This window comes from Mus pahari, chromosome 2 (genome assembly GCF_900095145.1).
Source record: "Mus pahari chromosome 2, PAHARI_EIJ_v1.1, whole genome shotgun sequence".
Classification (NCBI taxonomy): domain Eukaryota; kingdom Metazoa; phylum Chordata; class Mammalia; order Rodentia; family Muridae; genus Mus; species Mus pahari.
The window spans coordinates 159984192-160001794 of NC_034591.1; the positions used below are offsets into that span (position 1 = coordinate 159984192).

Consider the following 17603-nt stretch of genomic DNA (forward strand, 5'->3'; position numbering starts at 1 on the left):
ATGGTGTGGTATGGTGTGGTGTGGTATGGTATGGTATGGTGTGGTGTGGTGTGGTGTGGTGTGGTATGTGTGGTGTGGTGTGTGTGGTATGGAAAGGCACCGTATTGTGTCATGCCGTATTGTAGCATTGCTTTTGGTTGTTCTGCCTTCCATATAGAGATCTAGGCTGACATTTTTATCTTGTCTCCCAGTTCTCTGCACAGCGTAGTCGATGCTTGTTGGAATCCTTAGATACTTCCACCATCCCATCTCCTATGTCTGCTTCTGGAATCCATTCCTGCTTGACCCTTGTTTCCTGTGCATGTTGCTCTGATTCAGTTTCAGGTATCACGTATTTAAACTCTGCAGAGAGATCATTTAAGGCTCTGCATAATGTTTTGTCAAAAGAGAACATATTCTTCACTTCTGGTAGGCATCTGAGCTTTAACACAAACAAGGCCACGTGAGTCTGACTGAACCAGTCTGAAGTAGCTAAGCTGGCTTCATGGTGTTACTACCTAACAGGACGTACCCTTTCACCATCTTGCTGGAAACCTGAGGTTGTTTGTCAGTGTCCTCCCTTGGCATCTCCCAAAATCTCTCGCTGCTCAGTGCCATACCTGCTAATTTCAAACTGGTCACTGCTGAGTGTCCCCAGTCCCAGCTGGTCCCTCTAGTCCCATCTCCTGGAAGAGGCAGCAGCATGGGTACACAATTCTGTGCGCCTCTCCCCTGAACGGGTGCCTCTCCTTACACCCCCACCAGCCCGTGAGCATCTGCCGCATACAGACTCACTTCTGAGCACACACAGCCCTTTCTTCCTTCTCTCCTGTGTGTTAGCAGATGGCTCTGACTGAATTGGGGATACATCTTTTTTTTCAGCTTCAGAACTGTAATAAATACAGATGTTTCTGAAGATATTGGGTCATTGGTCTATGACAAGAGGTGATGCCCAACAGACAGGGAATCAACGCACTGAGCTTGTCAACTTCCCCAGAGAGGGAACCACGCAGAGCCAGTGGGTTCTCTGAGAGGGTTAGAATATAAGGAGGCCTAGGAGTCTGGAGGTCACAGTGGAGAGTAGCAGACAGGAGAGGATTCTCATGCAGAGAAGCTCCACGAGTCTCCTGTCTTCTGTGGACTCAACTTGTTCAGCTCATAGGTGAACATGACTCCCCAAGGCTAGAGGGAAAGAACCTTGAAAGCATTGGCAGGGAAGCCTCTGCCAAGTGTGTTCTCACCAGTCAGCATGAGACCCTACTAACTTCTGGAACACTGTATGCTAGCCCTGAAGTACCACATGCATGCTAACCCTTGGAACACTGCATGCTAACTGCTGGAGCATCAGAGGCTGCTAAACCTTGCAGCACCACATGCTAACCCCTGGAGCACTGCATGCTAACCCCTGGAACATTGCATGCTAACCCCTGGAACATTGCATGCTTACCCCTGGAACACTACATGCTAACCCCTGGAGCACCACATGCTAACCTCTGGAGCACTACATGCTAACCTCTGGAGCACTGCATGCTAACCCCTGGAGTACCACATGCTTACTCCTGGAGCACCACATGCTAACCCCTGAAGCACAACATGCTTGCGAACCCCTGAAGCACCACATGCTTGCTAACCCCTGGAACACTGCATGCTAACCTCCAGAGCAGCAGATGCTAACCCCTGGAACACTGCATGCTAACCACAGGAGCCCTGCACTCTAACCCCTGGAGAACTGCATGCAGTCCTCAGAAAAGTCGTAGGCCAGGAGTGGGAAATATTTGGTTTAAATAAATAAAATAACACATTAGAGAAGAGTGGCACAATTTCAAGTGGCTGAATACATGTGTTGAAGCGGGGAGACATAATGGTAAAATTTTCGTATTTAAAATACCAAACCAGGCTCAGTGGCAGTAAGCATAAAAAATCTGAAGTTACATTGAGGTACATCCTACTTCACCAAACCTCACCAAGGCAGTGCTTAGGCTGGGGCGATGGCCCAGATGGTAAAGGGACTGCTGCCACACTCTAAGGATCTGAGTCCCAACCCCAGAACCTATATAAAAAATCCAGGCACCAACTCTGGAGGCAAAGACAGGTGGGACTCTGGGGCTCACTGGCTAGCCAGCGCAGCCTTCACAGAATGCTGCGGGACAGAGAGAGATCCTATCTGTGCTTTAGGATCACCATGGGATTCAAAATAATAATGTCTGTCCTGTTCTCTCCCAGAGACCCTGACATTGTCTGCGGTACAGTCAGGACACTGAAAGCATGCGGCCCCTCCCCACCAGGTGATCCCACCTGGACACTGAGAACAGGGGTTCTAAAGTGTTCTCCAGACTCCAAACTTGCACATCTTAAACAAATTTATCTTTCGAAGCCTGTCTAAATGGTAGCTCCTTCATGATATCTTCCAAGATCATCCAGACTAGAAGCAAGCTCTGCCTCACTGTCTGGATACTCCTGTCTCTTAGACACAGCCCACAGGGCTTCTCTGACCTAGAAGTTCTCAAAGTCATACTCAGAAGTGATGCTGGCGATGGCTGTTGGTAAAGTTTACCATGCACACATGAAGACCCGAGTTGTTCCTGGAACCTATGTAAAAAGGCCTGCTGCAGTGACATGCACTGCTGCAGGGACATGGACTGGTGGGGAGGTGGAGAGAGCGGATCCCTGGGCTTCACTGACCGATCCCCTAGCTTACTTGGGAGCTCCAAGCCAATGAGAAACCCTGTCTTAAAAAACAAGGTGGATTGCTGTCAAGGAACACACCAAAACCTCAACATACACAGGTGAGAGTATACCTAAACACACACACACACACACACAACACACACAAAACACATGCAGACAGACACACAGATACACAGAAACACACACACACACACACATTTACAGACACAAAGACACACACAGACACATACACATGCAGACAGACACACAGACACACAGATACATAGAAACACACACACACGCACACACACACATTTACAGACACAAAGACACACACATACAGACACACAGATACACAGAAATACACACATACACACACATTTACAGACACAAAGACACACACATATACAGACACAGACATAGGGCCGGGCAGTGGTGGCGCACGCCTTTAATCCCAGCACTTGGGAGGCAGAGGCAGGTGGATTTCTGAGTTCGAGGCCAGCCTGGTCTACAAAGTGAGTTCCAGGACAGCCAGGACTACACAGAGAAACCCTGTCTTGATAAACCAAAACCAAAAAAAAAAAACCAACCAAACAGACACAGACATAGAGACACAAATATAAACACATATACACAAAGATACTCATGCACACACACAGACTTACACAAACAGACACACAGTTATACACACACAGACACATACACACACAGAAATATACACACAGACACAGAGACACACACGCAAACACAGACTCACACGAACAGACACAGACACACAGGTATACACACATATACACAAAGACAACTCATGCACACACACACACACACAGACTCACATGAACAGACATAGACACACATGCTCAGAGACACATGCAGACACACACAGAGATACACACACAGGCACACACAGAGAGTTGTATTTAGAAGTATTTAAAAGTCTTGTACGCTTTGCCTTAATTACCACTCTTACAATGACAGATACTGAGTGACTGTGACAGTGTGTGTCCAGGTGGCAGAACACATTGAGCCTGAGTGACTGGACGCTGCACTCTCCTTACCTGTCCCCCTCAGCCCTCAAACATGCCTGTGTACCCAGAGCGGGCTTGTCAGACTCAGCGCTGCAGGTTAGAGAAACAGCCCGAGCAAGCCTTTAGGCCTAACAACAACTTTTCTTGATCAATTCTTTCCAGAGAAACTGATGGCCATTAAAATGGATCACTGGTGTGAAAATTCATTTTGCTCTTGTCTTTAACTCAACAGCTTAACAGAAGAAAAAGATTAAAGCTGTCTGAATGATTAGCTAGCAGTGAAAGGCCTGAGAGGGAGTGTTAGTGTGGGCAGTCTGCATGGACTGTGCTGCGTAGTTTTCTCTGGCATCTGGAAATTTCACATCCTGTGGTTGGTCCTCTGGAAACTTCTACTAGTTGCCTCTAATTTCTCAGAGCACAGGTAGTTACAGTTCAGGGAATTTTCTGGGTGGGTTTTGGTACAGTAAATGTATCCAATACCAGCTCAGAGCTCTGCTCTGCACCGACCTATGACCACGTCAGAAGACTGTAAGTTCCTCAAATGTGTACCTGGATGTAAACTGGCCGACTTCTTCAAGGATCACAGAGAGGTGTTTGCTCACGCTCTCAGCTTGGGGAGTATAGGCGAGCTTCTTCGATTCTCCAAACAAAGAAAGGAAATAATCCTCACCATCCCCCAAAACACACGTATCCACGTCCGCGCTCTGCTGGGGCTGTCTCCTTGGAGTCACGACGCTTGTGCCTTTGAAAGGAACCGGACAAGCAAGCAAAGACAGGCATTTAAATGGTCATCAAAAGAAACCAAGGACATTCCTGATATGCTTTCCACTCCTGCCAAACTCAGTGAGAGCGGAGGCGCTGGTGGCCATCTGTAAAGCAGCTGCCAGGGAACATTTCCCACTCTGTCCTCACTGTCTACAGAGTCTGCTGTCCTGAATGCTCAGGGGTAGCATGGTGTTTGTATGGCCTGTACAGCCATCTCGGCTCAGGCATCCTTGGGGAATTCAGATTCCTTGTTTGTTCCCTATTATGGGCATGCTGGATGTTTAACTGATTATTTAGGTGCACTAGAAACCATCGGTATTCGCGAGTTAAATACAGAACCTGTCAAATTTGGGTATTACCTATTACAGATATACTCTTATTCTACTTAATGCTTGCTGTACTGCCCAAATTAAAATCCTACCTTACAAAACACCACCTTCTGTAAGAGATGATGAGGGCCAGGGGTAAATCAGATGTCTGGTATTTAGCTGGCACCGAGAAAACAATGGTGATCATTATAGGATGAAGATTTTGCATTATGGGACCCTGGGCCAAGAATCATCAAATCATAAAAATCTCGTATCTTTAACAAAAGGAGAAATGTATAAAGGCATAGGTGATAGGTGTTTGCTACCATAGGGCTGTGCCTAGGGCCTCAAGCACATTAAGAACGTCTTGAATCATCACCACTTTATCAATAGCCCTGATGACTATAATAAAGGTTCCTCTAAGGATTTTGCTGAGAAGAAACACTAGAATTAAATTAGCGTCTACAGCCTCTCGGGCAATTCTTTTAGGAAAAGGCCAGGCATGGCATCTTCCCTCGCAGCCCATCATGAGGAAAGAATGCTTGTGTTCTTGTTTTTAGTTCACTGAGAACCACGGACAGCATTGAACTGGTACAACATGTACCAGTGTTCACAGGCCTGAGTCTGCAGGAGAATCTGTGGTAACTCGAGGAAACGACCGCACCCCAATCTTCTCTTGTCATGCAGGGTACGGCACTATGCTTAGCTCCCCCCCCCATTATCAGGAGCTTTCAGTTTAACCCAAACACAGAACAAACACAGTAGTCTACACAGTACCAGGAGACGGGAAGACATTTCTTCTTAAATCTAAAGTCTGTATTTGCATATTTAACATTGTTCCTGTTGCTCAATGGTAAAGGTCATCAAGGATTTAGCAAGTGTCTTTAGACAACTCATCTGAATCATACGGACAATGACGCATACTGTGAACATCATGGGAGCCAAACACACTGCACATACACCATGTTGAAGCCTAGGGATGTACCAGAAATAAACAGGGAACAGATGAGAACCAAGCCAGACTGCAAATATCCACAGAGGAGAGGGAGTGGGAAATTCGGTGCTCGTGGGCACCCAGTTCAAATGTGGATTATTCTACAAGGAGCTTACAGGTGGACTAAGGGTTGAGCTGATTTCTGGTAACTCTAACATGCTGCTATGTTCTGGGTTCCCATATAGGCCCCAAGCCTAGCAGAACCTTGCAAACCTGGTGTCTTTACTTTCACTCTGCAGGGGTGGAACATTAGAACAGGGCGGCTGAGTTCCACCCCTTCTCTCTCTATGAAGGGTAGGAAAGAGCCGGTTCTGTGTTTGCTGGGACAGCATCACCTGACCGTGATGACCCTTGTGGCTCTGTGCCCTACTGGCACCGCTGTGCACCACCCAGTTCCTCCTGCTTCATGTTCTCTTGGCTGCTCCCCTTCCTCTCCGTTATGTCATCTCCAGCACCATCTCCCCTTTAGATATCTGTTCTGCATGTGAGCCTTGAGTCTCCCTAAAGGCACAAGGGAAGAGACTGTGTTATCCTTTGTGACACACTGGACAGTTTAACTCTCTAGTCATCACTGTAGCTCCAGGCATCTTCTCCACAGAGATGGTGAAGACCCTTGCTTAATCCTCACAGCAGAATTCACCAGAGGGATCCTTGGGATTGGACGGATTGGACGCTGGCAATTTTAGCTCTTAATCAATTCTAGAACATGACAACAATGAATCCATAGACCACCATGCTGGCTCTGGGCACCTTATCCTTTCTAGCAGCATCCTGTGGAGGGTCCTTAGGGACTCACAGCAAGTTTCAGTTTTCCAGCAATGCTAGAACAAGCTAATGGTGAACCCAGAAGCCATCACGGTAGCTGCAGGAATCTTCCTCATGGAGATGTTGCATTTTCACCTGCGTTTACATGTGTGTCCTGGGTTGAAACCTTCAGATCTAGAGCCCCGGCCAGCCTACTCTGTGTGTGATACTGATACTGAGAAACAAACATCCCTGGGGCCAAATGATGGCCCAGGCAGAGGCAAAGAAAGAGCCAACTGAAACGCATGCCTCGGGAGCATTTCGGACGCTTGGTACGCACTCTGCTTTTCCAGGTCGCTGTCTTTGTGGGAGCAGCTCAGGACGATAGATTTAGAAGCCAGCTGTCCTCTGGACGATAAGATGGAGCTGTTCTGGGTGCTGGGGATCTGGCAGGCGCTGGTTGGTATTTCTTGGGAAAACGAGCAGGACAGCGGGAGGAGCGTGGTGAAGTCTGAATCCATTATCTTTGGGAAGAAGTGTACTGATGAATGCTGTTTGGATGGAGTGTTAGCTCCAAATTTTTCTTGTCTTCTGTATGCAAAATGATAATAAACAAAGTAAGAAAATCAAGGCCTCTGAGTGCAGGAGGCACGAGGTGTCACTCAGAATTCTGCTAAATGTACCACACATCTGACAGGGAACCCAGCGTCCCCAAGCTCTGGTCCCAACTATGGAAGTGGACTTGTACCCTTGTCTTACAGTATATTTCATTTTTAACTTAAAGATCAACAGGTTCTATCAGTGGTTTTGTAAAGTAAAAAACCTTCAGTATAATGCATGCAACCAGGACTTCAGCATCTCCTTAAATTTTAAGTTGATTTCTTTTACTCAAAGCAAGGCATGGGTATTTTCCTAACTGTGAGTGTACAAAAGGCTTTAGTGCCTGTTCACTGGTATAACCTCTTCTTTGAATTCCTGAGCTGCTAACTAACCTTCCAATATTGACAAAATTATGTGGCTGATGGTTGCTTTCCAGTAACAGCCTCCCCTCCCCTGTCTCTCATGGAAACCAGAAAAGGAGGAGGAATGGCCATTTTCAAGTACCACAGTAATAAGTGACTTTTATTAGGAATAGTTTTTCAAAAAAAAATAAAAAAGAATTTATTAAGCTCCACATGTTCATTTGAGCAAAGTCCGCAAACTACAGTATAATTGTTTACAAGCTAAGTAATGTTCTTATGATTGATCTCAGGACAAGGTATAATGCCCCAAATTAACCTGTAAGCCCCACCTTCCCGGGAACCAGGTAACTTCCTGGAATTCTGGGAATTGTAGTTCTTGCGAAACAGCAAAGCCTCATGGCAAAGTACAGTGGCCACGAAAACACTGTCCATGTGACACATGGCTTGAGGCCACTCTCAGGGGAGAAATGTCAGGAGATGGTCCTGGCCAAAGTCCATCTTCTGGTCAGCATTTAATATTTACTAAAGCTTGCTTTAAATGTAGCCCAAAATGGTGGAGTTGATTTTTCTGGTGAATCTTAGGATTAACAATGGATTATGATGGACTTTACATAAACACTCTTCCTGTAGTCTCAGAGAGACAGGTGCTTGTGTGTGTGTGTGTGTGTGTGTGTGTGTTTTCACAGGCATGTGCATGTGTATCTGTGATGATTAAATTGGAATAAAAGTCAAAGGGTCCAAATCCTTTCATTGCTTTATAAAACTGGACATACGGCCTGTTCAACTGTCCCTATGCCAAGTCATGTGTCTACAGAACTTACTATAAATCAGGAACCGACTTCTTTATTTCCCTCGTTACTTCTCTCTCAGTCACTTCTCAGAGCTCTTCATGGCTAATCCTGAGTGTGACTGGATTATTGTGAGAGAGGCTTAGCAGGCTCAGTGGAAGGCACCTCTGCACGTGTCTACCGGAGAGTTTCCAGAGGTGGCCAAGTAAGAGGGTTCTGTCCTAATGAATGGGGTCATCCACTGATGGATTCACAATCAGTGGTGCGAGCTGGGGTCAAGTTGGAGGCAGTGGGTCATCATCACCCAGGGCCCTGGACTTTCTATCTTGTTCTGGCTCCTCCCATCTCTGCGCTGCTTCTGCTCTCCTCGGCCACACCCCTCCTCCATGCTCTTTCAGTCTCTGCTCGGCCTAAAGGTAATGGAGTCGACGGGATCCAGTTCGTTCACAAGGTTGTTAAAGACAGCATCTGGCTGGGGTTGTTCGGTGTGGTTTCTATGGGGAACCAGGACCTGGAACTTCCTCTTCTGCCATCGTCACTAAGTCCTCGATGGGAATCATCACAGCCATGCCTTCACTCTGCGCCTTCCTTCCCCAGGAACGTTTTTATCTGGAGATCTCCTTCATCAACAGCAGATGCCACTAAATGTGCCTCTCAGAAGGCACAACCAGAGTTTTAAAACTGCGAAGAAATGGCACAGGCGTTCAGACTCGCACTTGCACTTGCTCAGTGCTCGGTGCTTGGTGCTCAGTGAGCTCAGTGATGCTCCGAGCATTTGTCCGAGGAGCCCCTCACTCTGCAGTATGGCCATGACAGAAGTGGGCAGGAGACTACAGGGTCTGACATGTGTCATCTTCGCAGTGGCAGACAGGCCCCCATGGGAGGGCTTCTCCCTGCTGCGGCCTGGACAAAGCCTGGGAGGTGATCAGCGTTCCTTACATCTGGATTCCACTGCACACTCGCTCTGGTCTTCTCGGTATGCTAATGTTGTAAGCGCCCCCAAATTTTTCCTTTAGGAAAATAACATCCCTTCCAAATACATGTAAGTCCGGTGTAAAAGATTCCCACTAAGCCCCATGTAGCTGGAACAGAGAAACTTGGCCCAGGGACACAGGAACCTTAGTTCTGTTGTTAAAAATCAAGTGTCTGATGGCTGCGCACATCCTGGAAAGAGTGAGGGTTCCAGGACTTGGCTCAGGCTACAGCTGGGTGGGCCCTACACTCACCCATCTGTGGACACTTTTAGAAGATGGGAGTCTTCTTATTGCCTTGAGTCCTGGCATTTCCCCAGCTCCTTCTCTGTATTTTCCTTTCTCTATAGATAACAGACGCTAAGTCGGGCAATGGCGGGAGCTCAGACCAGCATTTGAGAGGGCTGGGTCATGTGGCTTTGAAGATACTGACAGTCCCAGCTTCTCAGGACAGACAGGTGCCGGGTGCTGAATGGTGAACATAGGGCTAAGTCCAAGGTGACACACAGCTTCTGGTTATGTGCCCTCGAGAGATGAATGCCTTTGTTAGCCAACCAGAGAGAACCCTCCCCAGTGCTTCAGTTGTGGTGGAACAGGGACTATCATACACGTGGTCCCCACCAACATTTCCCTGCGTGAATTCTAATGGTCTTATGTTCATCATGCTGTTTGCTGTTGGTGGTGGTTCTGTGTAGCTTTTCATTTTTGAGACAATCTTGTGGTGCAGCCCCGGCTTCCTTCCTCAGCCTCCAGCATGCCGGGAACATAGGTGTGAGCTGCCACACCTCCACACCTGCTCTAGTCAAGCTCTTAAGCTGATGGCCTTGGCCCATTAAATGGCAGCTGTGAAATCCCATCCAAGTTTTTATGGAAGAGTTCTGTCTAGGGCAATTCTTTGTTGTTCAGAGGAGGGGGGTCTTAAAAAAACAGAGGCTGGGAAAATGGTTGATGTTGTGATTCTTTATATTTGGGGAACCTATGGAATCTGTAGTTCTAATGACTTCCCCGATGGTTTTTATTGTACTTACTATTGGGGAGGGATCCCCTTCCATCACAGAGGTTGGGGACCACATCCCAGTCACAAGGCTTGCAGGCAAGCACTTTTACCTGCTGAGGCGCGCAACACCCACACCTAAGTCGTTTTTAAACACTGAGGTGTGTATTCCATCCCAGACTGTAAGCCAGACCCCACTTGCCCCAGTTCGTGCTGTTCTTACATCTCTCCAGCCTGTACTTTACTGTCTTGCTTATTGATGCTGGTGACACTGGTTAGAGGCTCCGATGTCTCCTTCATCGTGGCCAGCAGGGGTGCCTCTTCTCTTTCCTAGGTAAAGAGATCATGGCCTCAGGCAGTGACCGCAGCAGAGGCTCAAAGGGGACTTTCTTTTTAAAATGACCTTACCTGCTAATCCAACTGTCTTCAGTTTATCAAATTTTATGATTCCTTTGTTACACTGGTACTAGAAAGGACATCCTCGCGAGAAAGGTCAGAGTCCACGTATGTATGCAATGCCTCGCTCTAGGGGCGAAAAATCTGAGACAAGCCACAGAGAGACCATGGCGAGCAGCTCAGCCTTTATGACAACCAATGACCTCACATCTGGCCACCACTGCCTCTTAGAGAACAGGCTCATGTCACCATGGTTATAGAGCTTCCAGCTCTGAACGCTGACTGCTGTTGTGAAGTCTGTAGACCTTCAACACTGAGCACCTCCCTCAGAGGCTGACATGTTCAATGGCCCATTGCGGGTTTTTGAGGACCCAGGCCAGTACATAAATGTTGGAACCTATCACAACTCATGTTTTTACAACTCTTCTCTCTTCTTTACTTTCCCCCTCCCTCTGACAAAGACTATACAGAAAACATCTGGGGCAGGAATAGAAACTGTGTAGCTTTAAGGCACAAAGCAGTTCGTTAGTGAGGATAACCAAAGCCAATTAATAACTGCAATCCTTCCAGTTATACCAAGATCACAAGTTAGGAAAACTCTCCCTAACTTCATTTCTCTGTGTAGAAGCCCACACTTAATGTTCTATGATAGACAATGGTGGCGGGAGAGTACAGTCACCAGATATGAAGTTATAGGCATCTATGCATTTGTTACATACATTATGGATGATGAAATGAATGAATGAACTCATTCAGAAATAATCAATGAGCATCTACTATGTAACCAACGATAGCTAGGTGCTACAAATTAGCAATTCTTCTTCCCATGGAAGGCAACACACTTTCCAATTTAAATTATAATTGTAAATAAGTTGAAAAAGGACAAGAAGTTGGAGGGCAAATGTAACATTTGGTTACATTTTCTCAACCTTGAAGATGAAGCCTATGCCCTTTAAACACAGTAGGCCTACTAGGTAGCAATCTCCGTGGGGGACTTACCTGAGAATGGATTTATCATTTCCTGATTCACCCCACCCCACCTCCTCCAGTCTGTGTGGGTTCTCAGCTGTTACATGTTCTCATGAGGTCATTATGACCTCATTTGTCTTATCAGAGATTCTATTCATGGTTTCATAGTTCCGAGGAAAATTTTATCAACTGAGAAAAACTTCTGAAAGCTTTGAATGTGTGACTGTGTCAGCCTTCCCTCTGCAGTAGACTTTATGTGTAGATGCTTGAGGGACCATTCCCTGTGCAGTGGACTTTATGTGTGGCCACTTCAGTGACCACTTCCTTGGCAGTGGGCTCTGTGTGACTGCTTGCTTCAGCATCCACTCCTCATCAGTGGACTTTCTTTGCTCCCTTGCCTAAGCTCCTGTACTTTTATAATAAAACCAATTTCCTTCTTTGCTGCCATGGAGACAATGCCAGTGGATTTGAAGCAAGGACAAAATAGAGCATAAGGAGAATTTTGCATGAGAACACAGGTACAGGAGCTAAGATTTGGGTGTGTGTAGGGGAGGAGCCAAGATTTGGGTGTGTGTAGGGGAGGAGCTAAGATTTGGGTGTGTATAGGGGAGGAGCTAAGATTTGGGTGTGTGTAGGGCTGTCTTTTACTGTCAGGAACCAGAAGTATTAGACTCATTAGGACCTGACATACTCTTTCTTGGCAAAAAGCTTTCCCACACAGCACCTGACATGTCAGATAGTCACAGCTGTGGAAAATAAATGACAACTTGAGTCTGAAATCTAGGTTTACAATACATATGAATTCAAAGCTAGCTTTACATTCGTTTAATGCATACCTAAACTCCCCAGGAAGTAACCATTGGTTACTGAGAGGGACTGTATATGCCTACTGGGATCCGCTGTTCACCATTTTGAAAAAGGGGATCCGTCAGGCTGTAGATGGATCACATCACCACTGCTACTCCCTGTAGCTCAGGAAGGAAATGGCCAAACAACAGTTGGGAAGACGATGCCCAGCCTCTTCTCCAGGAAAATATCTGAGCCTGGGTCCTGTCACCATAAATATGATTTGGGTGTGTGCAGGGGAGGAGCTAAGATGGGAGAGAGATGGGAGCATGCCTTCTGATAACGCAGAAGCTAACTGACATGAACTTTGTCCAAAGGCATTGCACCAGGGCATGAGGCAGGAGTTACTCACTTCCGTTTGCTTTGAAGGACTTGTTCCCACGCTCATTCCCGGTTTGACTCCTGCCCAGCGTATTCCCTGGATCTGAAAGCCTATCCATTCCTGAACCAGATCGACCCTGCTTTTCTTCACCTCTGCTCTAAGGCCACTCTTTCTCCCGCTTCTCGGTTATCTCTGACCTTAGCCCCTATGGGGAAAAAATTCCAGAACTTTGTATGGGGGAATTAAGCCCTTTTAAGAGCAGATAGGGAATAGAAAACACGAAAACTGAGTTTCGCTTGTGATACTAGACTTTGGGAGGCAGAAGCAGGAGGATCACCATGAGTTCAAGGCCAGTTTGGTTTGTACGGAGGGTACTAGGCCAGGTCTACAAAAGAAGACCCTGACTCAAAAACCAAGAAGATGTTTCGTATCTTGTGCTTTTTGTCCTAGTGAAGCAAAAATTAAATGTGGCAAAATTCCACTTCTTCTATTTAAAATATTAGGCAAATACTTACATATGCACAATTTTGAAATTGTTGATGAGAACAAAGATCTGGTTTCATGTTAAAGTCTTCAGTTGCCACCTGTGGAGAATGTTTGCCCAGAAGGGGGTTCATGAAATCATTGTTGTCTGGTTGTTTTGTTTTGTTTGAGATATGGTTTCTCTGTGTATCCCTGGCCATCTTAGAATGAGCTCTGTAGATTGTTGGAACCACGCCAGGGGAGTCAGGGTATCCCAAAAAACACGAGAGGCCTTGTTGTTGTAAAAGCATGAGGCAGTTTAATGATGGGGCCCCGGGCCGATGCATACCCCACGCAAGAGGTAGAGGCATCGACCCTGAGACTCAAAAGCTAGGGGTTTTTATAGGGAGAGGGTAGGGGGTTGGGGGAATTTTGGGGAACTTGGTGCAGCTTCATACAATCGGCTTGATTACAAGTCAGTAGAATAATAAATGCAGGTTGTAGCATCAACAATTCCAAGGAGGGTCAGCGAGACCCAGGCCGCCAGATGGCCAATGAGTCAATCAAAAAAATAAACCCAAAACAGTTTCTGTGTTTATGTCTATCCTTGGGGCCACCCATCCTCAGGAATGTCCAAACAAGGGGCTCTCCTGGACATGCCTGGACTTGTTATTGTAAAATCTTCAGCTAGGCCTCAGGCCTTCAAGTTCCTAATAATGCCCTATTTGTCTCATGTTATACTTTTGACTATAAGTTCTTTGCTTTTCTTGAATTCAATTCCTTTCAAGATCAGGCTAGCATTGAACTCACAGAGATTCACCTGCCTCTGCCTCTGCTTCTCCAGTTCTGGGATTAAAGGCATGTACCACCACTGCCCAGCTAAATTGGTAATATAGTTAGGATGTCTTGTGTGAAGGAGGGCTGTGCACACCAGCTTTCCTTTTATCTCCAGCAGTGGGTATGCATGTGGGCAACATAAAACTGAGGAGTATGGCATAAAGTATCCCAACATGCCCCATCTCCTCAGGCTCAGAGTTTGGTATACAGATTCATATTTGCACAGACAGTATGGACTCCCACTGCACGGCATCTTACCAGTCTAAGAAGGCACAGGGTCCTTTCACTCCTTCATTGTCTACATGGAAGTAACTCAGATGCAGGTGCTGTCTTACCTCAGTCAGCATCAGTCATGAGGGGCTGCCTGAGAATGATGGAGGAGGCCAGGGGGCCATTTGTTGGGAGATTAAAGTTTCAGGTAATTTGCTCAAACCTTGTTCATAGACCCTGGGTTGAAGGAGTAAAAGAGGAGTTATGAGAAGCCCGCACTCATGGAATTAAGCATAGATACAGGAGCAGACAGACCAAGTCAGCCCGAATAGAGACACAGGCAGGCAGCGAGAGGCCATGACCTAGGCGCCTCTCCCTGCCTGCTTCCTGCACAGCTAACTGGCCAGCGGTTGCTACTGCCAGTTATTCATTATCGATTACAGACGCAGGTGTCCATGATGGGTACAGTCCCCCAAAGAGACCCCATGGCTCTAGTAAATGAAGCTGTTTCCAGTATTCAGACAAGCTAGAAACAGTCTTCAGTTGGTAAATAACGAGCTTTACCCTCATTTAAGATGGAGACTGGAAGAAGTGATGAGGACCTTGTGGGCTCTCATGTCCTTCATGAGGAGAGGTCACCTCCAACCTTCGCTGTCACAGGAAGGGATCAGGGAGGGCCTGCCATGCACACCGGAGGACCTGAGTTTGGGCTCCTCACACCCACGGAGAGCCCAGCTTTTTGTTTGGCTGCAAGGATGAGAAGGATCAGCAGGCCTGTCTTAGCCTCTCTTCTGATGGGCCGTTCCACCACAGCCTGCACGTGTGTCTCTTTTGTAACTGGCTTTGACCCTTCCAATGCTCCAATCACACTGACCTGTACGGTGCCAGTAGATGCCTCTGGCTTCCCAACGCCCATGCCTCGATACTGCTGATTCCCACCAATGAACACTGCCTTTCTCTACCTTCTCAGTTCTACCTCAAAAAGCAAACAAAACCAACTCGTCATTAACTTCCAGCCTAGCCTTCACATTACGAAACAGAGCAAATGCCTACCTTATAGAGGGCTAAATAAAATGAACAATAGCTTTAAATGTAGTTCTTGTTTTATTATAAATACTGACACTATTGCCACATGTCTTTTTCATACATTCTTTCTGATTCTCCTGAAGGTAGAAATGACTCATTCCCCTCCCAAGTGTTGGTGGGACACACTGTCTTTTCTACTCTGGCAATATCAGTTTCTGTGGTCTGTCACGGCTCACTTTCATGATGTCGCCTCATCATGGTAGACGCTAAGCTCCCCTAGTCCGGGAACACCTGGGGACTTGTTCCTTCTCACGCCCAGGGTAGATTCACTGCATTTACTGAAGGAAGAACCATCTCCACTGTGGGAATTACAGCTTCGTCATCCACTCACACATTGCATCTTTGTAGAATAACAAATTAACAAATGCTATTATACCTGAAACAACACACTGGGCCATGGCCTGGAGAATTACTGGCGCTTCTCAAGGGGAGTTGGGAGGACACACACGCACGCAACACAGGGTGGCACACTCATGAATACAACTGATATGCCCAGGTGTGCTTTTCTACGTGGAGGCCAGTGCTCAACCTCAAGGGTCACTCTCCCACATTTTTGTGAGTTCCCAGAGGTCTCAGGGATCAGTGTGCCTACATCTCTGTGCTGGGATTACAAGCATGTGTCAACACACCCAGCTTTTTTCCTCGTGCCCTGGGGACCAGACTCGATTCTCCTGCTTGTTCGGCAAGTACTCTTGTGACTGAGTCATCCCCCCAGCTCTGTGCGACGCACCACCATTTTATCATCTGCTCAGGCCTCAAAGAGGAAGTTAACAGAAGACTTTGATATAAATCCAGGCCCCCCGATCCTCCTCAAGAGACATTTCCAGATATTCTGAGCCTCAGGCCAGTCATGGAGTCTCACTACAACCAGCAGTGTTACAAGAGGTAACCAGGAGGAGAATGGACTTTAAAATGGCCTCCCTTTTCTGTCAGTGACCTTAAAGAACAGTTAGGAGAGAACGCATTTCTGAGGCATTTGACCCAGGCCAGCAGTGACGTCACAAGCTGTGCCGTCAGGAGAAGCCCTGAACATACAGTGTCATCTCAGAGGGAATGTAACACACCACTTCCATTAAGCAGACAGGTCTTCAAGCAGCACAGTAGGGAGGACAGACAGGAGACAGGGTTCCCTGTGTTCAGGACAGGCTGGTCTCTGTCACTAAAACACGGCTAGGACACGGCTAGGACACGGCTAGGACATGGCTAGGAAGTAGTCAGAGTCGGCTTGGTCCCATCTCCTGTCCCATGTGTTCACGATGGAGCATTTGAGGAGCTAAGATGGGTGTGGTGACTTGAGAAACATGTCTCTCCAACCCCGGGGGACTCAACCTTCTGTCTGCTGATCCAGGGCTTCCCGTGGTGTCCACATGCTTAGCTGTTCTCCTGTTCCCATCTCACAAAGGACAATGGAAAGTGACACACTTACACTAGCACATGTTTTTACACTAGCAGCACATATGCCCATGTATCCATGTACACACACACACACACACACAGAGCCCACATGGGAAGACTAAGTGGCTTGACATGACTGAGACTGTGATATTACCCTAAATGGAAGAATAAGTGACACCATAATGGGAGGCAGGATGATACAGGTATGTAGAGGGCAGGTGAGGGGTGTGCAAAGGGCAGGTGTGGGCTTGTGCAAAGGGCAGGTGAGGGGTGTGCAGAGGGCAGGTGTGGGCTTGTGCAGAGGGCAGGTGAGGGATGTGCAGAGGGTAGGTGAGGGGTGTGCAGAGGGTAGGTGAGGGGTGTGCAGAGGGCAGGTGAGGGGTGTGCAGAGGGCAGGTGAGGGATGTGCAGAGGGCAGGTGAGGGGGTGTGCAGAGGGCAGGATGATACAGCGGTGCAGAGGGCAGTGGTGACCACTGGGCAGAGAGAGCAGCAGCTCCACATTCCTAAGGGAAGGGACACCAGGAGGAAAGAGTGTAGTCAAGTCAGCTGATGGATGACGTGGTCATCCTTTCCAGTCTCCAGGAATCCTGGTCAGGACTGGGCCACCAAGTGAAAGTAGAAGGCATGTTGAGTGTGACTTTAGACCCTGATCCTAACACACCAAATATGCATGCGAATGCAGAACTGTGCTAATAAGGGAGTGGTGTAATACTTAACTGCTGCTGGATATAATATATTTCATTTGCATGTGACTCAGTTTAATGCAGACCCATGTAAGGGTTGTATGTCACTGGGTGTGGGGAGCCGCCCTCACATTCGCCATTACAAGATAGCGCTGATGTCCTGTGCTCTAACAAACAAACAAGGCAGCTGCGCAT

General features: G+C 47.2%; 1 protein-coding gene across 1 annotated transcript in view; it reads right to left on the bottom strand.

Moving 5' to 3' along the window:
• The window catches only part of Lmntd1 (lamin tail domain containing 1), a 31753-nt gene extending 20101 nt beyond the window's left edge, over nucleotides 1–11652 (bottom strand). Inside the window, exons 1-5 of the mRNA XM_021190996.1 lie at nucleotides 11632–11652; nucleotides 10609–10740; nucleotides 10424–10530; nucleotides 6826–7076; nucleotides 4224–4416 (exon numbers count right to left, since the gene is read on the bottom strand). Of these exons, the coding sequence (XP_021046655.1) occupies nucleotides 4224–4416; nucleotides 6826–7076; nucleotides 10424–10500 (521 nt within the window). The 5' untranslated portion in view covers nucleotides 10501–10530; nucleotides 10609–10740; nucleotides 11632–11652. The remainder of the gene's footprint in view (nucleotides 1–4223; nucleotides 4417–6825; nucleotides 7077–10423; nucleotides 10531–10608; nucleotides 10741–11631) is intronic.
• Between the last annotated feature and the right edge of the window lie 5951 nt (nucleotides 11653–17603).